Source organism: Periplaneta americana, chromosome 16, assembly GCF_040183065.1.
Source record: "Periplaneta americana isolate PAMFEO1 chromosome 16, P.americana_PAMFEO1_priV1, whole genome shotgun sequence".
Classification (NCBI taxonomy): domain Eukaryota; kingdom Metazoa; phylum Arthropoda; class Insecta; order Blattodea; family Blattidae; genus Periplaneta; species Periplaneta americana.
The window spans coordinates 121,095,187-121,122,372 of NC_091132.1; the positions used below are offsets into that span (position 1 = coordinate 121,095,187).

The following is a 27,186-nucleotide window of genomic DNA, read 5'->3' on the forward strand; positions in this document are numbered from 1 at the left end:
GGGAAGGGACTATGGGGCTTGAATTCCTCGTACTTTTTTTTCTCTAATTGAAGAAAGAACAACTGCAATTTTTAATAGGATGATATAATATGATAGCAGAAGTATTGTAGGTTAAGGACATGCAGTTTTGAATACTACTGTATGTATGATGATTTTGAAAATTTAAAGTTAAAACATGATTTCAATAAGTTAATAAGTTACATTGACTATATATATATATATATATATCACTACGGATCGTCCGACCTAGATAATAAACATACCAGTTCATCGAGAGTTTACTGTAGGCCAGTATCGTGCCATTGTAAAATGCAGTCGTAAACTTCGGGGATTCCTACAAGTGCTGCATACAATCTAAGCTAAAATAGCTTGCTGTCGAGGTTTCATATGTTTTTATTAAAAACTTTTTCTTTGCCTTCTTCCAAAATGAAACTGTCGCCAGCAATTCCTTATTTGAAGTAGTTCTTTTTGTTTAATAGGCACAATTTAATTAGTTATATTTTTTTTTTAAGGTTGAAAGCATATATTTAGAATCTTTCGGGACCTAATTGAAGGCATAAAAACTTTCCCTGGTTTTTACATAAAGAAACATAACAAAAATGTGACATTTTGAGTTGTTTTTTAAGGGTATTTAATTTATTAATACACTACGTAAATCCTCAATGTTTATATATTGGAAAACAAATGCACACGCAAAGCGCATCCCTTAAAGTACAGCGCAATATCTGTTGGTGCTAGTTCAGGAAATCCCTATTGAATGCGAATTGTGCACATCTGGCGAACTGGTTCCGCCATCTGCCACATCAAGTATTGTTCTCTACCCTACCATTTACATAATAATATTCCTTGGTGATGAACTTCTGTCCCTGAGACCTCTAGACTCTCCAGACGATGACCTTCCGCCCCTGACATCTTTGAGTCATCGAGACCCGTCAGCAGACGGGCTTCCGTCCCTCAGATTCTGAGTCATCTAGGAACGCCACTACTCCAACCTATCAATCATTGGATATACCAGAGGAAACGCGTGTCATGGCAGGCGGACGAGTCAGCACCAGAAAAGAAAAAACAAAGAAATATGCCTTTTTAAAAATTAGAGATGGTAATAATGAGAAGGTGTGTTTTAGAGAGTAAAAGAACACCGAGAAAAACCTCTGAAGTCGGTCACCATGAATGCCATCTTCGCTGGAGTCGGGTTGAAACCGAGATCGTTTGAATGACAGTCTCGCTTGCTGGTCATATTCCACAAAAGGCGGTTTTCTCCAACCAGTGGCTGCACATTAAGAGGAAAAATTAAAATTGAGAAGCTAACAGATTTACATGAAACGAGAGTCAATTAGCTCACAACAGTGATGTCAACTGATGCCCGTAGGAGCAAGCGCGCGCTTTAGAGCCTAGGAGAGCCTGAGCGCTTTACAGCGGAAAGGAAAGAGACAGACGAAAGAGGTAATATATGCCGCTTGGTCGAACTATATACAGGGATGGCCAGCACTGATTCAATAGATAAAGGGAAGAGAACTTATTAAAACTGTATCCATGTTAATTTTTAGATTTGCCTGAGAAGTATAAGTACATTATAAGACTGTAAATTTTAATTTTAATGCTCATTTTTCACAAGTATGCTTTTTTATTCAAAAGGAATATTGTCTCAACTTTTTTTTTTTTTTTTTTTACAGAAATGTGCCTTACAGGCACTAAAACAATGTTTTCGTAAATCTAATACATCGTAAATACGTATTACCGAAAATGTTTGAAAATATTCACATGGAAAATGTTTGTAAGGAAATGAATTAAGAAAGCAACTACTGTTACATCACAAACAAAATATATGTGCCTATGTGTTGGTAAAACGTCAGCTCTATACCTTCAGCACATTTCGAGATAATTTAATATTCTGATAACAGAAAGTTGCGCACCAATATCACCTAAAAGCATACTGCGATAAGAGTTTTATTATGTAATATTAGTTACAGTTAAAACATATACCTAGACAATTTTGCTTTGTACTATAATATTGTTTTGATTACTTTTATAAGGCTAAAGATACCATCAATATCAATTTCAACTTATCATGTCATATTCAATGTCTTTCTTTGGGATAACACTTTCTTTATGAATGATGTGTTCAATTCATTTAGTACAGTATAATTCTAGTTACTATGGAATTTGTGTGAATATTCCTTCTTTACTCTTTATGTTATTAACACAACTGCAATATTAGGTTAAGAAATAGGTGTTAGTACTTTTGTTTTACAGACAATATAGAAAATAACAAACAGAAAGAAGCCATATAAAAATAACGACATAAAATTTCACGTTCCGTTTGAAGTTTGTGCACCACTGTTTTCTTAATCCAAAGGCTGCTTATTCCTCCTAGCATACCTAGCGCTTAATGCCCGCGCACGACGTCAAGGTCAGAAAAATGCGCTTTCTTTGACATCACTGGCCTACAGGAACGAATGCCTTCATCACGTGCAACAAATAAATTAACCAACGAGTATGATAGGAGCCACAATTTATAGGCTCGAAGGACGAAATAATATTGGAATGCTTAGTCTAAAAGAAGGAATGAGGAGAAGAAGAGAAAATATAATTTTCCATTCATTTATTTGACTACTAAATTATTTAATTTCGATGGAATTGGTGATAGTGAAATGGTATTTGGTGAGATGAGGCCGAGAATTCGCCATGCGATTATATGATATTCGCTTATCATTCAGGGAAAATTTAAGAAAAAATCCACCAAGTAATCAGCTGAAGCGGTTATCGAACCCATACCCATATCGAACTCCGGAGCAGCAAGCAAACACGTCTACCGCCTGAGCTACACTGGTGACCAAAGAGAATGAGGAGGGGAAAGTAAAATAGGGAGAGAGACGAGAAGAAGGAAAAGAACATTAACAAAGACAAAGAATGAGAAGAGTAAGAGGGAGCAGATGTAGATGACGCTGACGATAAGATCATGACGTAATATGGCGAGAAGTAGTGTTGGTAACGGGTGTACGCGTGGAAACAGGTTTCTCTTAGTACGGCGCCGTTCGAAAAGTGATATGGGCAAGTAACAGCCGATTATATTAGCGGTGATTCAGCGCGTCAGCATTTATGCATTACATTACAGATGTAACTTATTAGCTTATCTTGTAATAAGTGCTGGAACTGTCGACTGTTGGAAACATAGCACGACACTTTTGTACGATATTTTGGTAATATTGGTATAATAACGCTAACACGCTAGAAATACCACTCCACACATCAACTCTTTATTCTTCATCTTTCACTATTGCTACTTCTCGTCACTGGAATTCTCTGCCGCCTGAAGTCAAGGGCTGCCGAACTTTAATTTCCTTTAAATGTAAATTAGAAACATATCTTGTGATGAGTTGCCAGACCTAACGCGTTGTAAATTTTTAATGGAATGTGTTCCACTGTATTTATTTATTTTTTTTTTGTTTCTTATTTTTATTGTGTAATCATGTAAATCGTGTTTATTTATCACTTAACGCCAATATGTATCCCACTGTGTTATTTTTTTATTATTAATCTATTTTTTGTGTACATTTTATTCAATTGTCGGTTTCTGGTTTAATTATGTAAATCCTACTTAATTGTAATCCAATACTAATATGTATACAAATGTGTTTATTTTTATTTTTACTGTGTACATTTTTTATTGAATTATCGGCTTCTGTTTTTATGTGATTCATATTTGATTCTAACAATATTAATATGTATTCCATTATGTTTATTTTTATTTTATGATGTAAATTTTTATGTAACTACCTCTTTTGATCTCATTATGTACCTAAATTGTACCAGTATGTAATTACTTAATTCCGATCCAGTTGTATGTTCAACTATGTAAGGAAGTTTTAATCCTGGCTGAGTGTAAGAGAAGGCCTTACGGCCTTAACTCTGCCAGGTTAAATAAAGCCATTTTTATTATTATTATTATTATTATTATTATTATTATTATTATTATTATTATTAAATGAAGAGTCGCTGTTCTAGTATGTAGGTAAACTGTATTCCCACGAACTAAACTGAACTACACTGAATGGAAGTACCTATACTAATGCTCTAACCTTGACGTCTCTTCAGCCTGTGTTATCTGTCCATATTACGCAACACAAAACCTTCCCACGGTCGATTCAGGGGAAATGTACACACTATTTCCTCGTCAGTTGCGTTCGATCTGTAACAGTAAAAGATCGACGGCATTTACCTGAGCGAAATCTGTTTCCTGGCGAACACTCTCTGTGTATCTTTTGGTGAAAGTGAAGATGAAAACGAAAGTAAGCTATATGAAAGATGAAGAATGTGATAAATAAGAGAAAGAACAGGGAAATTGATGAAGATTATTATGAATGTAGAAGGGTAAAATGAGAGATAATATTTTGTCAGATGATATACATGACGGAGGAAAAAATCGGTCAGAGTACACAAATATAAGACAATTCGTGAATGAAAAAGGAGTGGTTCCCAAACTGAGGGTCGTGTAGAGAGCTGAGTGGGGTAGCGACATAATTTACAAAAAAAAGCCTTATTAAAATACACATATTGTGTATTCAGAAACATCAACGTTTAATATAAAAAGGTTATACACTAAAGTAAAACATAATATTCTACTAATGCGTCAAATGACTGTTTTTCAGAAAGTAGCTATCTCTGTATTCTACATTCGATACACACACAGTTCAATGAGATTTCTCCTCTTTGTTTTGAGGGTAATCATAGACGAGAAGCTTATTTTGCATAAGTATGAGGTTGCATTGGACGCTTACAAAGACAGGTGAAAGACAAATAAATATACGGGAAAGAAAAGAGGTGAAAAGAACTTTTGGACCAGTAATTAAAGACAGAGGGGAGTGGAGGTCAAGAAAAAATGAAGACATCTACGAACGCTATAACGAAATGGACTTAGTAACATCAATTAAGGTACAGAGTTAAAGTAGTTGGGGCATGTATACAGGATGCCTGATGAAAGAGTGCTAAGAAAAGCACTAGATGGTAAAGAAGGAGGAAGAAGACGGATTGATGGAGTGGAGAGACATTTGGGAAGGATGGGAGTAAAGAGATGGAGAAGACAAGTAGAGGACAGAAATGCCTGGAAGGCTATATATAGGACGGCCAAGGTTCTACAAGAACTCTAGAGCCACAGTGTGTGTATGAGATTGCAAATGTTATAAAAAAAATTAAGAGGAGCATTTGCAAGTTCGAGGTATTCATGCATTCGTTTGATCCTCAACTGTCTACACTCTACGAAAAAACATAGTTTCAGCAATCCGTCAGTAAGTACAGCAGTCAAAAGAAAAAGTGACCGCTCTCTAGAAGCTAAGTTCCCTTCGGATATCTTCGCTACAATTTGAAGACAAGCGATGTTACATGTTGTTGGACCACGTGGTCTGATTTTTTTTTTAAGTATTCTGCATGTCACTGTTGTAAAGTAGTGGTAGCGTTCCGGGTTGGTATTCATGAGATCGGGCGTTCGAACTCAACCTAGTGCTTATGTTTTTTGTTTTTAAGAGAGGGAGAAAATATAATTGCTCCTGTCTCTTTTATGACTGTTTTAGTAATTAATATCAGGTTCATGAATGTATTATACCATGACTTTATCATTATTTATGATGACATTATGGCTGCAAATGGATTTTTATTCTCAACAAGAATATCTTTCGATGGCATAAACAAAACAAACTTACTGGTGTCTGCCTTAGAAAATTCAATCAATTAAAAGTTCAAAAAACAAAAAGCCACTATTCAATATTTAGTCCATCTTCCTCCCATCTCGATCACATCTTGCAGTTTAGTGGGCATGGAATCGACTAGTCTTTTCAAATAGCGACTGTTCTGCCACGGCATCCCAAGCATCCTGGACGAGCTTCCATAATTCATCAGGACGTCTTGGAGGGGGATTAGGCCAATTTTTCTGCATATGCTTCTTTACTTATGCCCTCGTAGCTCAGTCGAAAGAAGTTGGAATTTAGATGTCAACGTCTCAACTTCAAATCCTCGTCACTTCTTTTCATTTTATTGTGTTACAGGATTGTTGTTTAGTCAACTGGACGAAGACAGTCTGAACCTCGCAAGTGATATCAAGAAGGCACCATTTATGAGGCAACTAGGCCAGGAGATAACGGGATAGTGTAGCCAGTTCCTTTCCCCTTCTATTGCATATATCGCCGACTAGCTACATAATATTACACTAGTCAGGCTTCAGATGCATACAAACAATTGTTCTTCCTCTGACACGTATCGTCAAGTGAGATATACTGCCTGATGATAGATGTACATAGCAGCCAGAACTTCAATCAGAGGAATGTTACAGGATTGAATTGAATTTAATGGAGGGGGGCACTATGGTCCAGTACTGCGACCTGTTAAGATCCAAGGTCTCTAGATGTCGCTGTCAAACAGCTATTAGCTCCTCTCATCCCATTCCACTAATGTCCGCCATCTTTGCGCCATCGGTTGCTGTTGTCAAGAAGAACGTTCTCCGAAAGTTATCGAAATATCTGTTTTGGAAACACAAATTCGTTCCACAACCCAACCATAGCGCAATGTAAACAAACCTAAGAGTTGGCGCAAATATGGCGAAGACCTGACTTATCGACGGACCTTGGTTAAGATCTCTTGCGCTAACTCTCTAGTGACGTATTCCCTAACCCACACTGACTGACCACACTAAGGTTCTGTGTGCCCAGGTTTCGAACAGGCAACCGTACTCGTCCCTAGGCTAGCACCCTCCATGCGTCGCCAGCCGACGTTCGGGAATGTTACGGAATGATAACGAAATGGAGGAATGGTGACGGAATGATGTAAATGCCTAATTTGGGAAAAAACGAGAGAACCCCGGGAAAAACCCCAACTGCGACCTTGTCCGCCACAAGTGTCACTATGGACTTTTTTTAATGAAAAATGTTACGGGATAGTATAATGTAATAATCTAAGAAGAAAAAACTAACACTAGTATTATGCAGCTATATTGTTCCGAACCTAACATTACATTTATTTTTATTATTTATATCGCTAAAGAACTACACCCGAATATAAGTGATAACTTGAATATTATTTATATCGCTAAAGAACGATAACAGAATATAAATGATAACTTGAATATTATTTATGTAGCTAAAGAACGATAACAGAATATAAATGATAACTTGAATATTATTTATATCGCTAACGAACGATAACAAAATAAAATCATAACTTGAACCAGGATCGAATTCACAAGTTTCGAATCATAAAGCTAGCACTCTACCGCTGCTCTACGAGAGACAGATATCGAATACCTCCTGCTTAAACACAATAGCTCTGAAAATAGCTTCAAGTGTGATTCTACTAGCGCATACATCGTGTAACATCACTGTGATCCGAAGTGGACTTATAATATATTCGCTGTACACGAGTGCGGCCACTTCTTTTTTGACAGCTGTGCAATACATAGGTACCTACATATTTAAATTGATTTTTCCTTCATTTTTTAAAGTTTAGCCAGTTGAACGTAACTGTCTAAAATAAGTTCAGTATCCATCAGTATTGATTGTATTATTTTGTTTCTATTTCTATATTTGTAATTATATTCTGTATTCTGTATATTTAAATTTAAATAAATAAATAAATATTATAAATATTATTATCTGTGACTGTCGTATTGTTTTCAGTGTATTCCGGAAAGTAATGAAAAAGCTATTGTTTAGAACTATGTAAACTTAACTGCATGTTCGCAAAAACAAACTCTGTATTTGTTGAATCACACGTGGGCAAATTTTCTATTTCTTTAATCCACTTGAATGCATCACATTCCTTTTTGTCATGTGATATCGACCAGAAATAAAGTTTCTTTATAAATCCGTTGATTTTATCCCTGGCTGTAATTATGTTAACATGATGCCCTTACAAACTAATATTCAAAGTTTTAAGTATTCGAAAATATCAACAAAATAAGCTAATGTTGTTCATATAATATGTATTTCGTGTCATTGTTGCACTATATTCTTCTGTTTTGGTTGTTCTTTGGGTAGTATCCACTAATTTTGAGTAAAATTATCATTGTTTTCGATTTTACAAGGATTTGTATTTTTCGAATGGAGTTAAGTAGTACCCTCTCAGTTCGATAGTGGGGGATCACACATTGAAGTCTCATCCAAAAGTGGTCGCGCCTACAAGAAGTTCGTGAACCACTGCATTAAAGAAATAAATAATTTCCTCTTGTGTAACAAATGACTGACGAGCGAACAGCAAGTGATATGAAGGCCTGAAGGACGAAAGAACATTGAAAGGTTTAGATTAGACAATCTTAGTAGAATAGGACTGTAAAGTATCTGAACTTAAGGCCCATTCACAATGAAAATTAAATATAACCGTAACATAAACACAGAAGTTTGCGGCCAGGCTACCAAATGGGGTCATTCACAATGATTCACATAAACAGTGACATTAACATTACCGTAAGACGTTAACATGAAAGTTTGCAAACTCCAAACTTTCATGCTTATGCTTACGTGATTTGCAAACAGAACACAATCGTGGAGCGCTGAAGTATACGACAGAATATGAGGAAATGGCGTCCTTGTTATGTTTCCATGGTTACCAAGTATGTTTGCTGTTTTGTTTATGTCCCCATCGTGAATGATGGTATGACTTCTTGATTTTACCGTAACCTTTACATTCTTAAGTTAACGCTTACGTTAAGTTTAATTTTCATTGTGAATGAGCCTTTAAACTGAAAGGAAAGAAGGAAAAGAAAATAAGATGCTCTGATTATGCTTTGGTGGTTGCAGGAGTAGGAACATTTGAAATTTTGGAAAGGGGTAAGAACATTGAAAGGTTTAGATTAGACAATCTTAGTAGAATAGGACTGTAAAGTATCTGAACTTAAGGCCCATTCACAATGAAAATTAAATATAACCGTAACATAAACACAGAAGTTTGCGGCCAGGCTACCAAATGGGGTCATTCACAATGATTCACATAAACAGTGACATTAACATTACCGTAAGACGTTAACATGAAAGTTTGCAAACTCCAAACTTTCATGCTTATGCTTACGTGATTTGCAAACAGAACACAATCGTGGAGCGCTGAAGTATACGACAGAATATGAGGAAATGGCGTCCTTGTTATGTTTCCATGGTTACCAAGTATGTTTGCTGTTTTGTTTATGTCCCCATCGTGAATGATGGTATGACTTCTTGATTTTACCGTAACCTTTACATTCTTAAGTTAACGCTTACGTTAAGTTTAATTTTCATTGTGAATGAGCCTTTAAACTGAAAGGAAAGAAGGAAAAGAAAATAAGATGCTCTGATTATGCTTTGGTGGTTGCAGGAGTAGGAACATTTGAAATTTTGGAAAGGGGTAAGACTAAATCTTTCAAAAACATCGGTTAATGATGTTTGTGGTGTTGTGGTGATGATAACGACGATGATGATGATGATGAATGTGAAGAAGAGTAAGATTATGAAAAAATGCAGAAAGAGGAAAAGAAGAAGAAGATATTTTGTTATGCGCGTGTGAGTGTACAGCTATTTTACATATCAGTGGTGTCAGTCAACTAAAAGGAGTACTCTACACTACCTGCGTTTATCGATTTGGTACTGCGGGCGTCTCATTACAAGAAGACGAGGAAGTATATGAATGAATACACGACGTACCCACGGAGCCATCGTGTGTGTCTGTGGTGAACGGAAGTGGACATTGAGCACTACAACTGTAACACAAATGCTGTAACAAAAAAACGATAAATTTTTAAGCTGACAATCTGCATTAAGGTACTTGTCCACGGAGCTAGTTTTCTGTCCATTGCAATGAATTTCCAGCGCAAGGTCACTATTGCACCGTGTGAAGTGCACAGCAAGCTGCTAGTTTGCAGAGACTATGAGGAAAAAGCGCACAAAAGACTTCTGGCTTGCAATACGATCCTTGCGCCGTGTACACAGCATTAAGGAAAGCCTGGCGCTACCTACTTCTGGCATGATCGGGTTAGATGATATTGCAGCTGGCGTAGCAAGTCTTCTGTACGGTGCTAGATATTCTGTTGTGTTTATTGAATGAAAACTGCAGGAGAAATAGAAAATACTCTAAATATTGATATAAATGATAATATATATTGTATTATTTATTTAATGTATGATCTAAACCAGGGCCGGGCATGAGAGCGGCTCAGTCTAGTCGGCCAGAGCTGCTCTCGCTCCGCAAGGCATTTCAATTCCAAGCCAGAGCAGAACGCTCACGCAGTGGCGGACTCGCATTACAGCTACCTTCCCTGCATTAATGTAACAAGAGCCACGGTTGTTCTAGTCATTCAGTCTGTCAGTACATAATAAGTTATAAGAATATTACATCAATTCATTGTACAGTACAGACTTTATAACACTCTTATTAATTTAATGAAATAAACTTCGCTCTAAGCACACACACAAATCATTAGGGTTATTTACATAACCCATACGCACATACTGCAACCTCCTCACCACGGTTCTACGAGACAGGCGTATGGCTTCCACTTCCCCTACTTGCTGTGGACAGAGTTCATCTGCCAATATAATTAAACATCGCTTGATGAATTCACCTTCGTTGAATGTTTTGAATTCCTTTGCAATTTCGTGGCAAATTTTGTAGCTAATTCTCATAGCCGGTTCACTAAGTGTATTATTGTCATCCTGTTAATATATAATATAATATAATATAATATAATATAATATAATATAATATAATATAATATAATATAATATAATATAATATAATATAATATAATATAATATAATATAATATAATATAATATAATATAATATGATGCGATGCGATATATGCTATGATATGATATGACATGATATGCTATGATATGGTATGATATGATATGACATGATATGATATGATATATGATATGATAATTATGATATGACCATAAATTAATACAACTTAAAGAAAAAGTTTCTCAGGTACATTATATTAGAGAATCTATTCGATATTTATATTGCATTATAAGTTATTATAGTACATTTAGTAATATATAATTTTAAATTATACAGATATTATGATATATCATAGTATAGTATATTACAGTTCATGATATATAATATGATATATTATATATCATAATATTTGTATAATTTAAAATTATATATTACTAAATGTATAATAACTTATAATGCAATGTAAATATCAAATAGATACTCTAATATAATATACCTGAGAAACATTTTCTTTAAGTTGTATTAATTTATGGCGTTCATTACCAACCTATTTGTCATATTCATAGCATGTTGTAAAGAATAATGTCGTTGGATATTGAACTTCTTAATCAGTTGGAGTGTTTTATGCCAAATTAAACACTTTGCTAATCCACTACTCTCCACGAAAAAGAACTCCTCCTCCCATGATACATTAAAAGCATTGGGAGTAGCGGGACGCTTTAGTGTATGAGCGGAAGCTCCGACTTCAAAGTTCACCGTCATACTGCACAGTCACCACTGCACCGACACTGAATGACGTACAGTATGCATACGTCACACCGCTCGCGAGACCAGCTCTTTAAAGTACACAGCGCTCATTTCTCAGAATCACGTAATGTGCCCAGCCCTGATCTAAATCTTCATTTATTATAGTATATGATACATATACAGGGTGCTTAAAAAGTGTCATATTTTTATAGGAGGTCGAAACTAGAAAAAAAGTTCCTATAAACATGTGGCCGGAAACAAATATCTGTTGAGACATGGCCCATGTTATATATCATATTTATGATCTACATCAACACACTCCCAGGTCCGGGCGTTTAGCCTCTCTCTGAGGGCTATTGCGCGTTTAACCCTCAATTGGAGGGACAATATTTTCTATGATGCACGCAATTGCAGAAGTAGGATGAGACAAGTACCTGCAGGTCGCTCAAGCTAACATGAATCGCCCAGCCCTGCACTAACCCATTAATATTAAATATTATGAAGTTGATATATTATAATGTGTAGGAATGGTTCTGATAATGTGAATTGGCATATAGTATAATCAAGAATATTTCTTATTTTGTTGAACATTTTGTCTTAAATTTTCACTTTATTTGTTAGTCAAAATGGAAAAATAATTACAATGAGCACGTGAACGAGTAAGGCTACACTGTGACTGTCACTGCTACAGGGTCAAGTAGAACGATCTTGCGCCAGAGAATCCAGCGCATATTTCATAGCGACATGTAAACATGTGCTGCGAGATCTTCCCGACAGCTTCTAGCGCTATATAAAAAATTCCAAATAGCGTCCTATTCTGGTCATGTGTGTAAACGTGATGTGATATTTCTGTTGCGCTATTAAAAATAGCGCGCTGTATAACTAGCATCGTGGACGAGTACCTTTATGGTCAATACATTTTTTTTTATTTTATTGGGTTATTTTACGACGCTGTATCAACATCGAGGTTATTTAGCGTCTGAATGATATGAAGGTGATAATGCCGGTGAAATGAGTCCGGGGTCCAGCACCGAAAGTTACCCAGCATTTGCTCGTATTGGATTGAGGGAAAACCCCGGAAAAAACCTCAACCAGGTAACTTGCCCCAACCGGGATTCGAACCCGGGCCACCTGGTTTCGCAGCCAGACGCGCTGACCGTTACTCCACAGGTGTGGACTTGGTCAATACATTCTTTGCTCTTTGTACATCATATAAAGCTACATAACTGATGATTAAAAGAACTTTTATGAACATTAATCATATTTTGCAACACAATTCTTTCGAACTGCATTATACTACATGATTTATGGACGGAAATTCTCTGATGTCTTATACATCTTTAATTTTCCTTTCCAAGTTCCTGTCCTATTCAGACATGGTTCAAAATTGAGGAACTCTTGTCAGTTACTTGTCCAAAGAACATACTGTATTTTACCGTATAGTTTTGAGAAATGTTACAATGCAATGATTTCCCTTTGTATTTTTGAACGTTAAGAAATAGTACATTATGCAACGAGCCTATAATGGTAGTAATTAAGACGCGAGGATGTTTATGAAACGAGCGCAAGCGAGCGTCTTAATTACCTTGATAGACAAGTTTCATACGACTTTTTATGCTCGACCATATTTCTAACTTGAAATTATTCATAAGTATTCATGTTATTGTTATGTGAGTGAGTGCAATAGCCTACCTCATAAATTGTGAGATATGCGCAGACGCGAAAGTATTGATTTTTCCGGGAAACGAATGTCGACGATCTTGATATAATCTAGAGAGTAAGATAAAAATTAATCTTGATATACAGTAACCTTGAAATTGAATTCGACATTGAAAAACGAGATGATAAATTGAATTTATTTGAATATTATTTACAATTAACGCTAATTATTATAGTAACAGAACATAACCTTCTGCGACAGTATTGGATTTCCAGCCTCCGTGACGTTTCCCTAGTTGTCTTTCGATTGCATATCCGAGAATAATCGAAAACCTGAACTTTAATGAATATGTGTACTTTAATTACATGCATTAAAGGACTGCTACCAGTTGTATAATTACTACATTTCGGCATGGTCGAGCATAAAACTATTTACACAATAATGGTATAAGGAGAATCGGGTGTTTCTTTTAAATCTACTCCCAAAGGTTTATCACTATCCCTATTTATTTCTTGGTTTCATCACAATTCGAACACAGGTGTAATTATTTGATGAATGAAAATGTTATTTTACTAACAAATTTCTGTACTGACTTGCTTAGTGAATAGAAGCTCACAAAACAGTAAAATCTGTCATAACTTGCACACTTGAGTGAATATGTTTAAATGAAAAGTACCTGAAGGTGTCGAGGATCATGGTGAAGAGGACAAATTTTCCAAGCAGGGGCACGACCAATGATGTGGGGGGAATGATCTCCGCGAGCAGTAGGAAGAACACAGTCAGTGACAGCAAGATTGAGATGGACAAACTCACCTGAAAAAAAAAATGCAATGAGTGAAACAATAAAGTACTATTGAGTTTCAATATATTCCCCATTGCCACCATAAGAGGAAGTCTAACAAATTACTTTGATTGACAGAAATCGGAAAAAGTTAGTTAGTGGTGGTGGAAAAACCTCAACCAGGTAACTTGCCCCGACCGGGAATCGAACTCGGGCCACCTGGTTTCGCGGCCAGACGCGCTAACCGTTACTCCACAGGTGCGGGCATGTGTTTCTAAAAGTATTAAATAAAAAATGCAATAATGTAATACAAATTTCTTACCTGGCATTTAAATGGACGCACGATCTATTAAAAGACAACTTTAGTACCTAATAACCGCAAGAATATAAACCCACACATATTTTAATCTACAGAAAATGCTGAATTCGTAAGGCCAAAAACCAAAAATATGATTGGTAACTAAGACTTTCTTGGTTCGAATCCTGCCTGCAAAGGAAACTTTTTTTTTGTTCCTATTCAAATTTATTCCCAATACTTTTCGATTGCAGGGATATTTTACTAGTTAATTGACTTATTAGCCTATTCCCAGAACATGAATTTTACCAGCAATCGAAAAGTATTGGGAATAAATTTGAATAAGGAACAAAAAAAAGTTTCCTTCCCAGGCAGGATTCGAACCACGAAAGTGTTAGTTACCAGCCTATCGTGCTCTGGAGTGAACAAGGCTCTGAAATCAGCTACAAGGATCGGTCCGGTTTTTTTGCCACTACTGTACACTAACCATTTTCATTAATTCAGTGTGCTATACTTTCAAGTCTTAAATACAGAATTAAATAAGAAGCTTTCAAAGAGTCATGTATTCACAACCTTTGACTGTTTTCTTAAAAGTTAGCGAGAGTGGAAAGTTCTCTGTTCTGTGTCTTTCGTATACTTTTTCTTTATCACATTTAACGTATTTTGAGTACAAGTTCTATAGTCATATTTTATATTTCTTGTCTTCTTTCATCTTATCGTTTTAACTAGTAGGCTAAATGCCAGGTTAAATAAATCATTATTATTATCCATGTTGAATCTTTCGTACACTACTTTTAACACTTGAATATAAATAATTGATTAAATGGCGATCTTACTCGTGTTAATTGTGTAAGCATGTGAGGCTCTTCTTCACACCATCCTCAGAGCCTACTAGATCTCGGCGTCATCTCGAACTTCGCTGCCTGTTGTGTGGGTGCGTTCGATTATTGAAGTGTTGAAATGTGGTGTCAAATAGTGTGTGTGTTCTGAAATTGATCTGTGTGTTGAGAATTTGATCAGGGTGTGTTTTAGTGTGTCTGTATATTTCATATTGTTCTAGTGTGTTGAGTTTTTGGTTTTTGGGTTGTATGTATAGGATTTCCATGTCTGTATTTATGTTATTGTATGTGTGGTTAGCATTAGTTATGTGATCGGCGTATGTAGATGTATTGTGTCCTCTGGTTATTGCTTTAATGCGTTCTTTGTATCGAGTTTGGAATGATCTGCCTGTCTGTCCAATGTAGAAACTGTCGCAACGATTGCATGTGAGTTTGTATACGCCTGTGTGGTTGTATTTATTTGTTTGTGTTGTTTGTATGTTGAAATGTCTTTGTAGTGTGTTTTCTGTTCTGTATGCTATGTTGTATTTCTGTTTTCTGAATGAGGATGCGATTTTATGTGTGTTTTTGTTTTCGTGTGTTAGTGTGATGTATTTCTTGTGTTCTTGTGTTTGTGTTGTGTTTTGTGTGTTTTTGGGTTTGTTGAGTTTTTGATTTGTCTTCCTTATGATGTTGTCTATTTTGTTTGGTTAGGTTATTTAGCGTCTGAATGAGATGAAGGTAATACTGCCGAGGTAATGAGTCCGTGGTCCAGCATTTCAGAACGCACACACTATTTGACACCACATTTCAACACGTTTCAATAATCGAACGCAGCCACACAACAGGCAGCGAAGTTCGAGTTGACGCCGAGATCTAGTAGGCTCTGAGGATGGTGTGAAGAAGCACTGAAACAACTGTAAGCCGCACATGCTTACACAATTAACACGATTAAGATCGCCATTTAATCAATTATTCATTATTATTATTATTGTTATTATTATTATTATTATTATTATTATTATTATTATTATTAAATAGCTTCCACAAGGACTACAATGTCTTTCTAGTACATTTAAGAACATAGCGGTAACATGATTCGAAATAATGAATCAGATATATCAGAACAGACTACTTTCGACGCTGTTGTCAACATCGTCACCCATAATATCGACTAGGTGGGAATGCTCTTAGCCAATCCATGCCGACGGTCCACGAAGAGAATCGTTAGCTATCTCCAGAAACAGCCTAAGCCATACCTTCTCACCGCTGTCAGACGGCAGGTAGAAAACCAGTACGGTGAGAAAAGAGATGCCCATACAAGGAATTATTAGGTTCACCGTGTAGAAAAGAGTCTTGCGTCTCATTGTAATGTTGAATGTGATGTCCAGATACGGCTCGTCGCAGCACGTATAGTACTTCTCATTACGAACTGCCGGCACTTCTAAAATGTCCCACTCAACAGAGGTGTAGAACTCTGAGAGATCCACGCCGATCTCTACGATGTTTGAATCCTTCACCTCGTCGATGTGACGGAGATCCACCTGAAAACATATTGAAATATTTAGGGCTATAAAAGTAATCATCATCTACTCCGGACTGTATGGAAACAGACTGAGTACAAGCATGTTAAAATATACTACTACTACTACTACTACTACTACTACTACTACTACTACTACTACTAATGCTATTGCTACTGATAATAATAATAATAATAATAATAATAATAATAATAATAATAATAATAATAATAATAATAATAGTAATAATTGAAAACACTTTTTAGAATTAATATTCACAGTATTTAACACATCCCTATATCATTTGGAATATAAAAATATAACAGTAGGTCTACAAATTTTCCTGTTACTATTACTACATTAACACTAATTTAACTGAACAAAGAATGTACAAATCTTTGGTCGGAGGGAAAAGACACATATGTAAAAAATGTCGATTTTTCTGTTGTACCTAATTATATAAGTCTAGTATTTTTTCTAATTTTTGAAATAATAAAATTTCTTGTATTTTAAATTGAAAATGGTCTTACTTTAACCAACATACATGAATTTCATTATTATACTTATATTCAGTTAGGAGTAATTTAAAAAGGAAGTCTCTCCTGAAAAATTATTATTTTTGACCTATGTACCTTTTCCCGCCGTCCAAAGAAATGATTTAAAACGGTTATACGCTATAAACAGTATTAATGGATGACCGCGATACAGATAACAGCAGAAGAAACAACAGAATACGAAGAAGATAAGAGTATTAAGAAACCTTGGATCACGGGAAAAATGTCGGAGAAGATGGAGGATGGGAGAAAATGGAAAAATATCAACACAGAAGAAGATAGAGGAAATTACAGAAAACTAAACAACGAACTAAGAAGAGAAACTGATAAGGCTTAAAAAGATTGGCTGAAACAGACATGTAAGGAAATAGAAGATCTAGAGAGAAAATGAAGATATGGTTTAATGTACCGCGAAGTAAAATGTTTGAAATTCACAGATAAGCACAGAATGTGGTTGATAGAAAACGAAATTGGCAATGAAATAACAGGTAAACAAGAACTACTGAACAGATGGACGATGACGTTCCGAAATGTCTTCGAAAAAATCGACTGTCCCGAAAAAATCGGGATGTATGGTCACCTTACTATCGATGAAGTTGCAAACCATTCATGGTTCTGCTTATGGCATTATTTATAATAGATTTGACTTTCATAAAGTCTGTGTAAGGTGGGTCCCCCTACCCCTCAAAAAGAAATTACTGAAGAGCACAAGAACAATCGTGTGTCCCTCTGTCAACAGTTACTGGACCGCCATGCTAACGAAGGTGAAGATTTTTTGAAACGAATAGTCACTGGATATGAAACGTAGATTCATCATTTTGAACCTGAAACAAACGCCAGAGCACAGAATGAAAACACCCCGAACCTCCAGAAAAAAAAGAAATTCAAGAGTCAACTCTTAGCAGGAAATGTGATGCTCTCACACTTTTCTGGGACTCATGAGGGTAAATTCTGCAACATTACTTGAAGAAGGCTCAACAACATACAGTACATGTTGTAGTGAGATGCTGAGCAATGAGATGAAGCCTGCAATTCGAACCAAATGCCGAGACCTATTATTGGAAGGCGTTCTTTTGTTGCAAGATAATGCTTGCCCACATACTGCCGTCCACAAACAACTGGGTTTCCAGGTATTGGAATATCCTACATGTAGTTCCGATCTCACACCGTCAGATTTACATCTTTTTCGTCCACTTAAAGATGCCTTAAGGTGCCGTCGATTCACCACAGATCAAGAAGTAAAGGAACGTACGTAAACCTTTTTTTCTGAGGACATCAGGAAGCTTGTGAAAAGATCTGTATTGAGAAACAAGGGTACTATGTTGAAAAATCAGGTACTTGTAAGTTTTATATTGCTTTTGTAATAAATTAAAAAGAAAGAGAGTGCATATATTTATTGACTTAGCCTACCCGCGGTTTTTTAATTGGTTATTTTACGACGCTTTATCAACTGCTATGATTACGTAGCATCTGAATGACATGAAGGTGATAATGCCAGCGAAACGAGTCCAGAGTACAGTATCGAAAGTTACCCAGCATTTACTCAATCAGGTAACTTGTCCCAACCAGGATTTGAACTTGGGCCCACTCGTTTCACTATCAGGCATGCAGACCGATACTCCATAGTGGAGATGTCTACCCTCGCACATACATACATATATACATACATACATAGTCAACTCTGGATAGGGTAAAAGAGGGTCTGTTGGACAGTCGGGCATGTTGAACACTTTGTACTTTAACGTGTTACCTCGCCACTTGTGGGCACCATATTCTGCTAGAAGTCAATGACGGAAGTAGCCATGAGTGGGGCTACTTCCGTCATTGACTTTTAGCAGAATGTGGTGCCCACAAGTGGCGAGGTAACACGTTAAAGTACAAAGTGTTCAACATGCCCGACTGTCCAACAGACCCTAATTTATCCTATAGTGAACTCGGTTGTAGTGAACATTCGGCTATATTGAACCTATATCACTGGTACATTAAAAAGTACATTAATATTTCCGTTTATAGTAAACCCTCATTTCTGTTATAGTGAACCTTAGAAATTGAAGTTACAAGAGTTGTATCCGGACAAATTCTTATTTGAAGTCAGACCTTCTTGTAAAAAATTGAAAGAATACACATGTTGAGAACAACATTCTCAGTTTTTACTCCTTTAGTCAAAGGACAAAGGTAGGATGAGAGATTCCTAGATAATGAGCTATACTGTAAATCCAGGCAACGCGTGACGACCTTGCCTCACTCCACCGTCGAAGGGTTGGCATTCTGTTCTCAGGCACACTACTGTACTGTTATTTCTAATCCTCCACCGTCAAAGGGTTGCCTTTTGTTCTCAGTAATATTTCCATTATGACTGATAGCATCGAAACAACGGAAAATGAAATTGCTTCCTTTTATTAAAAGGGGACGGACATTGTGCCCAGAGCATAAATGAAGGTAAGATTCTGATGGCTTTCAAACTCCATTAACTGGCCCGGGAAATTCCAAGGCTGAGTACGCATCACACCATAACAGAGTTTGCCAATTTCTACCTGATCAGTCTGTTTGTAGTGTTTGAACAGTATCCATTCCACAAAAATGAAATATTTTTAATTACTGTATAGTATTTTACTTCCTTGTTCACAATTCCATTCATTCCTGTAATTTAATGTTGGGGAGAGACACTTCGGTTTTAGTGAACCTCGGATATAATGAACGAAATATGCAAGTCCGCAGAGGTTCACTATATCCGGAGTTGACTGTACATACATACATACATACATACATATATACGGTATGTAGCTACAATTTCTTATGCTGTACATTGATTGACCTTTGCTTTTTTACAAGTAAGGGAAGAAGACATTTTAATTAATATCCCCAGTAGTTCATTCAGCCAGAGGATCCCTGCTGATGGTCGCCACAGGGTCCGCTTGATAGCTTCTAACAAGCCCGCCTCGTGCATATAGAGATCTAATTAATTTAAAGCTTCCATTAAGGGGCTCATTTGCATACAAGCTACTCACATAACAGTAAATGCAAATGCTTGTTCTCTACTAAATGACCTTTACTCTTCCTTTGCTTCCTTGAACAGTATTCTAACGCGCTTCGATTTAGAGGAAGTTGCAACGAAATCGATTTTAGACTCTTTTATTCGTAGAATAAGTAGGTTATGTGAAATTATATTAAACTTATTTTTGTTTCTTTCCTTCTTTTAACCGATATAAAATGGTCCGAAGTACTCGTACTTGGGCCTATTGTGCATCCCATCCACAGAAATTGAATACGCAACTCATTAGTCAACACACTTTTCAAAAGTTGATTTTAAATACTCAGGAGTCAATCAATAGTGCTCCAGAAATTTACACGTAAATCCGTATAGTTCTAGTTAGACATCAGACTAGAAAATCTTATGGGTGCTATTCATAGACATTTCGCAGCACGCGCTACGAGCGTACTAAGCTAGCCCCGGCTATCCACTGGTTACTTGTACAGAATTCAAATCATATCCTATCGGTAACACTGGTTTATGAATACGAAAAACGCTGATCATCCACCGGAAGCCCGCGCTAAAAATGTCTATGAATACGGCCCTTAAACTTTTGCAGCAATCCAATAATTACAGTTCCGGTAGCTTAAAGTTGCATTCTTTTAAAGAAATTCGACATTGTGTGAAATGATTTAACTAATGATATGGTTAAACCTGTTATATTAACAACTTATATTGTTGTTTATTGCTAGCAAAATTACATGTACAAAAATACAGTCTTAGTTCTTCCCTGAAGGAGTAAAAACTCGTGCTCAGGGAGATATCTAAACACAAAGATAAACACAAACAAAGATAATTATTTGACACAAACTGGGTCAAGAAAAGGAATAAATTAAATTTAAAAATACAGTTTCAATTTTAACAATTTAAGTCATACAAATACATATACATATTAAATCAACATATAATCTTTAAAAATTAAATTGCTAATGCTATTTTTTAAATTTCTGATACTAAAATTTTCCAGATTTGGGTATTTATCAAAGTAGGTACCATGGCTCAGAGCTGTGCTTGTTAAACACTTTGGTTCCTGTAGTCGTATAAAATCGGATTTTTTAGTTCCATATTTATGATGATACAATTTGAATTTATTACGATTTTTATGTATGAAGATTAATAAGGCAATATAATAAATCTGTTTAATTTTCAAAACATTAAAATCAGTGAACAAAAGCTCGGATGAGTAATCAATTGGTTTATTAAGGCATATTTTAATTATTATTTTCTGAATAAGTATTAGTGGAGTGGGATTAGAAATACATACATGTCCCCACCCTAAAATTCCATACTGGAGAATGGATTGATATAAAGCTAAATAAATGAGACGTAAAATATTAATTGGTAAATATGACCGAAGTATAACAAAGATATAAATTGTTTTACGTAATCTATTGCATAAATATGTAATATGTTTATTCCATCGTAAGTGTTGGTCGATTGTAATGCCTAAATACTTAACTTCTGAGGATTCGGTTAATATGGGACATTCACAATTTTGAGAAGAACAATCAGAATGATGAATTTTGAGCCTAAAAGAAGATTTAGGAGATTTAAGACCACTGGACCTTAGTGAAAATGGAACAACAGTTGTTCTGGATGTGTTTAAGGAAGGAACGTTAACTTCACTGTGTTAAATAAACTGCTGTGGTACTTTACCTTGTGACTAGTTTCGGCGGGAGCAGTATGTACTCGAAAGTATATAGATAAAATAGTGATATCAAGGGATTTTATAAAATTGACAAAATACTGTCGGTAAAATTCAAGTTCATTTAAAATAAATTAATTGTTTTGAATAAATAAGCAATACTTTCAAATTTAGCTTAAACAGATTCTTTTCTTGTCAGGTTAATATATCTCAAATATCAGTTAGAAAAAATATTTGATGTGCAGATACATATCTTCACGTCAACAATGATTGTGCTGTAAATAGGAAGAGACGTTGCTATTTTGCATAGAATTAATTTGATACGTCGAGTCTTAGTTAGGAGTGTCTTTCCTTTTCCGAGAAAGGTGCATTTGTTGGCTGCAATCTGTGTGAAGTCAATGTAATGTTGTGGGAAGGACGCGGTTACAAATTCAATCCCCCGCATCTCTACGCTGTCGCTGTCTTTATTTGATTACCGGTCGTTTAGAAGAGAAGGCGCCCCGGTCTCCTTCGTTAATCTTTCATTTTCCTTCCAATATCCGGGACTCGGAAAACCCGTGGGGTTCTTCAACTTCTCTGTGAAAGAAAGATCGCGACTTCTGTGCAGGTAGAAAGCAAGAAAGAGAAAAAAACGGAATTTTATAGAGTGACAAATAACAATTTAGAAATAAAAAAAGAAATAGAAAGGCAGAAGAAAGGTGTAGGAAAGAAACTGAAAAATGAGAGAGTAAGAAGCAAGGTAAATAGGTAAGAAATAAAAGGTGTAATATGAGAAAACATAAAGAAGAAAGGAAAAAAAAAGCAAAAGGAAGAGAGTAAATACGAAATTCATAAAAGTAAGATAAAAGAAATAAAATAAAAATGACTGAGAAAGAACGGAATTATTCAAATGTCAGGATATTTTCAAAATCATTAATGTTAAAATAAAATTTGCATGACATAGAAATTATTCCATTAAAATTATTTCGGTTCATTTATATTAAATTTTATTAAATTACATATGATCTCCACTTTATACGTATTTAATTAATAGCCTAACTGCTAAGCTCTCTATAGGAGTTAGAAAAAACATGTGAGAAATGTCTGAATTTTCTAAATAATTGATCGCTTGATTTCTTCAGTATTGGAAAGTCAATGAAGAGAAATGCCTTTATATATGGTGAAGGTCAGATATTGGCTTAAGATGCGATTTGCATAAGATTTCTCAGTAGTTTTTATTCTAATGAATGTAAAGTGTGACGCCGTGTAACATAAAGTAAGGTATTCATTGTCATGGTTATGTTAATTCCGACAATATCGTATAATATAAAATCCTAAAGTAACGGCTTCTAATATAATCGTCACCTAACTCTTTCCTCATTCTTAATTTCTTCAAAGAAATGCTGGCCTGTGGTTAAATGCTATGTCAAACCACACCATACGGTGATTTCTATACATCATGTAGTCCTTGCTGAATAACATTATTCGGAATATGTATGGACTAGATCTTACAATTATGAGTGTTGACACACTCGCTTAAAGTCGATATGCGTTTCATCTGTCCACAGTGATAACTAGGGTACGGATTTTTAGGTCGTTAAAATGTAATTTTAGGTGCCTAAAATAGGCTTAAAAGTGCAGGAAATAGTCTCTAAAGAATTGAAAATAGGCTCTAACAAAAAATGTTTTCTTTAAAAATATGTTCCAAATCATCAGGATTTCACTTCTAGAATTTAATAATTTTAAATGCTTATACACCGTTACCACTACTACTACTAAAAGTATAAGAACAAATATCTAACTAGTTAGCCCTATACATAAACTAAACAATTAAATGTGAAAAATCAGTTTTAGACATAAATTCAGTACACAAACAAGTCAAATATAATCAATTTTTACCAAGCCTTGTCCGTTAATGTCCATAATTAGCTTCACAATAAATTACTAATACTTTTTAAAAATTTCCAACTAAAAAACAATGTCGTCTGTTACTCAACAAAATTTGTATCTGAAAATGAACGCTCCACATCCACTGAAGTAACAGGAGCGTATTTCAATGTTGACACTAGTTGGACAGAAATGTTACACTGTAAATCCGTGTTCTTACCTGCTAGGATATCTGAAGCAATACGCGGATCCTTCAGTCCTACATTTCTCTGTAGGATTTGCTCCAGTTTATTCCGTACTTTATTTCCAACAGAATCAGGAACACATTTGGAATTTAAAATACAAATTTTCGAAAGAAGAAAGGGTGTTTTGACCTATTAGAGATAAAACATACTTAATAGGTCAAAATAGGCATTTTTAGGAGCTATTAAAATAGCAATTTTAGGCATAGTTTTGTATGAAATGTATACTTGCAAGTTTTTATTAACTTATCTTTTAAGGATCAAAATAGGTTTTTACCTAAAATCCGAAGTCTAGTGATAACTAATGAAATAAACACTGTTAATATACAAATAACATCCATAACCGTAGACTAAGTATTACTTATATAAAATCAATAGTATGTATGTATTTATTTACACTGCAAGTGGGCAAGCACCCGGTGGCAGTGGTATACACAATATAAACAATACAGAATAAAATGATAAATAATACACAATAAAATCACAAACAATACACAATAAAATTTACAATACACAATACAATTATACAATACGCAATACAATTATATACACAATACAATAAAAATACACAATACAATTTAACACAATAATTACAATTAATAATGAAACATAAATAATATACCTTATTTTACAATACAACCTACATATGTATAGGCCCTACATAAGTTTCAATAGTCTTTCACTTTACTCTCATCTCACTCACTGTAGTGGCACTATGACGCATTTCACTGACACTTTAGGACACATTTCACTGACACTATGGAACACATTTCATTGACGCTATAAATTATCACTGATCGGAACTATTCACTGCACTGTAAAACCATAACTTCACTGACTCACCTCGCTTCACTGATACAACAGTTCAAATAAGTCAAATAATTACAGCCTTATGCATACTTATAAACAGAACTACATTTAAGCTAAACATTTCTAGTCTAAGGCCCTCTTACACGCTATTTTAAAATAATTTACAATTCAAACCAAGGAAGTAACTCGTCAGGCTAAATAAATACATGTCACCTTAAAAAATTAAATGTTAAATGTCACCTTAATTTTAATTTGCACTTTATACACAATTTGTTAAGTTATTCTTGAAACTCCTTAAGGAAGGACAGACCTCAAAGACCGCTGCAGGTAGGTCATTCCAATCATTTATAGTTCTATGAATCATTCATAGTTCTATTCCAATCATTTTCGATGTATATATAAAGATTTAAAGTCAATAATTACACATATTGATTTCGGGCTCATTTGGATTTCTTGGAAAGTGAAATTGACATAAAAAGTTTTGTCGAGCTCCTTATTAAATGGCGTTGCGTTTCTGTCTACAAGAACATAATTATTAGGCCTATCTCCAAAATAAAACCTGTCACTTCGTATTTTACAGCAAGCCTCGGGAAAGAAAACGGCATATATGAACAGACACTTCAAAACAATAAGAATTCTAAATTTTCTCAGGAAGTTGAAAAATTGTGTATTATATCCATAATACGTTGAAGAAGGGCTTTGTTCTGTAGAGACTACAATCTCTGTAAGTGATGAAAGGAGAGACAGAACACATTAATGAATGGATGAATACGAAAAAGATGCCCTCTATCACCATAGATAGGAAGTTCGTACTAAAGCAGTAGATTTCAGTTGAGTACAGCGAGGAGTGTAGATGTCACCCGCGCCTCGCCCTGCTCCCGCACGCGACAGACGATACACAGTATGTTCACATAAACAACGCATACTGGCATTCTGTGGAGCTGTGTAGTCGTGAATAGTTTGAAGAATAATGTTACTTTGTATTCATATTTTAGGTTCTGAACAAAGTGAGCTATTCCGTTATTATTCTATTAGGCCTATTTACTTGATGTTAATATTATGAATGATTCCAAAAAAGTAAATTAATCTGTTATTAAATAATTATTCAAACAGAAGTCTGTAACACGTTTATTTTTTTCCAGGATTATTCTTCGTTAAATGTTGACGTCTCGTGCTGCAATGCATTCGGTTGCGTTACAGTCGAAGTTCAACATCGGAATTACGATACGAACTTCCTAGCTGTCATTACAATAGAAATGAAAAATTTTGTTGAAAACAATTATGGGTTTAATATTATGTGCCACATACGAGATACACTATTAGATCCACAAAGTAGTTGTTCACCTGATGATAGTAAAATATACTGTATCACTTTTCAGATTTGTTCCAGTAACATCTTGTGACGTAGAATGAATATTTTCAGAGTACAAATATTGTTTTTTATGAATATGAAAGGAGTATTTCTTTTGATAAAATGAAAATATTTATTGTTACTTGTTATAATGAGGCTACAATCATAATTGTATACTTTGTATGTTATTTTTATATGTAGTCTATGGGTAAATTGTTTTAGTTTGGGAGTTACGAAGTTTATAATTATTGTACAAATTATTGCTTATTATTTTCTTGTCCTAAGGCTGTGGACAATAGGAGCACATGTTTGGTTACCACCCGGCTGTACATGTTTGTCGTTCTACTGGGTGTTCATTTCAAAGTGTGTCATGACGTCACTGTTTATGAGTCAGCGATTTGAAGCGAGTTTCAGCTTTTGTGTCAGAGAAGTTGCCTATTAATCAAGGGGTTCAATCTGAACTTGAGAACGTGTACGGTATAACTTGAACGTCGTAGCAACAGATGGCGGTTTGTACGGTCTGTGTGCTACCATAACCTCTTTCGAACTGTGTTTTGCGCGGCCAAGTCGTACGCAGGTTGTTATCATCGGTTGCGTACGGCAACATTCCACAATACAAATCAAATGTCCATGTTGACCGTCCAAGTTAATGTCAACAAATACTGTACGTAAGTAATCGTCTTAACCCTCTCCCCATATCCCGACAGTAAGAAAAAACTCACCTCAGTACATGTTTCGAAACAGTTCACATTCCTGCCACTACTGGCGTTAAGTAGTTTCGGTAAGTACTCTTCTGAATGAACGCCGTACTTGGTAGGCAACTTCTCTGGCAGATAAGTAATACACCTCAGCGGAAGTGTAGGAAGATTGAAATCTCTAGGCTCATCGACTAGCCACGTGACGGCATACAGCGAGCCATGACACACTTTGAACTGAACACCCAGTAGTTCACTGACATTGAGAGATGCACTATTACATTTCATTCCGTAGAGATATAGTCTAAGCTCACAAAACTTTTCCTAACTCTGTTTATCACCTACCCTGTTCAACATCTACATACATCTCCACGCCAATTCAACTATTCGTGAGGCTATTTATGACCAGCAACTTATTAATACTCGTCATATATTATTAATTCCTCCTTGACAACATACAGAGATCGTCTACGA

At 35.4% G+C, this 27,186-nt stretch overlaps 1 protein-coding gene across 1 annotated transcript in view; it reads right to left on the bottom strand.

Moving 5' to 3' along the window:
• The window catches only part of LOC138691179 (acetylcholine receptor subunit alpha-like), a 369,672-nt gene that overhangs the window by 11,736 nt on the left and 330,750 nt on the right, over positions 1 to 27,186 (bottom strand). The window contains exons 6-8 of the mRNA XM_069812958.1: positions 16,255 to 16,539; positions 13,778 to 13,914; positions 9,577 to 9,723 (exon numbers count right to left, since the gene is read on the bottom strand). Of these exons, the coding sequence (XP_069669059.1) occupies positions 9,577 to 9,723; positions 13,778 to 13,914; positions 16,255 to 16,539 (569 nt within the window). The remainder of the gene's footprint in view (positions 1 to 9,576; positions 9,724 to 13,777; positions 13,915 to 16,254; positions 16,540 to 27,186) is intronic.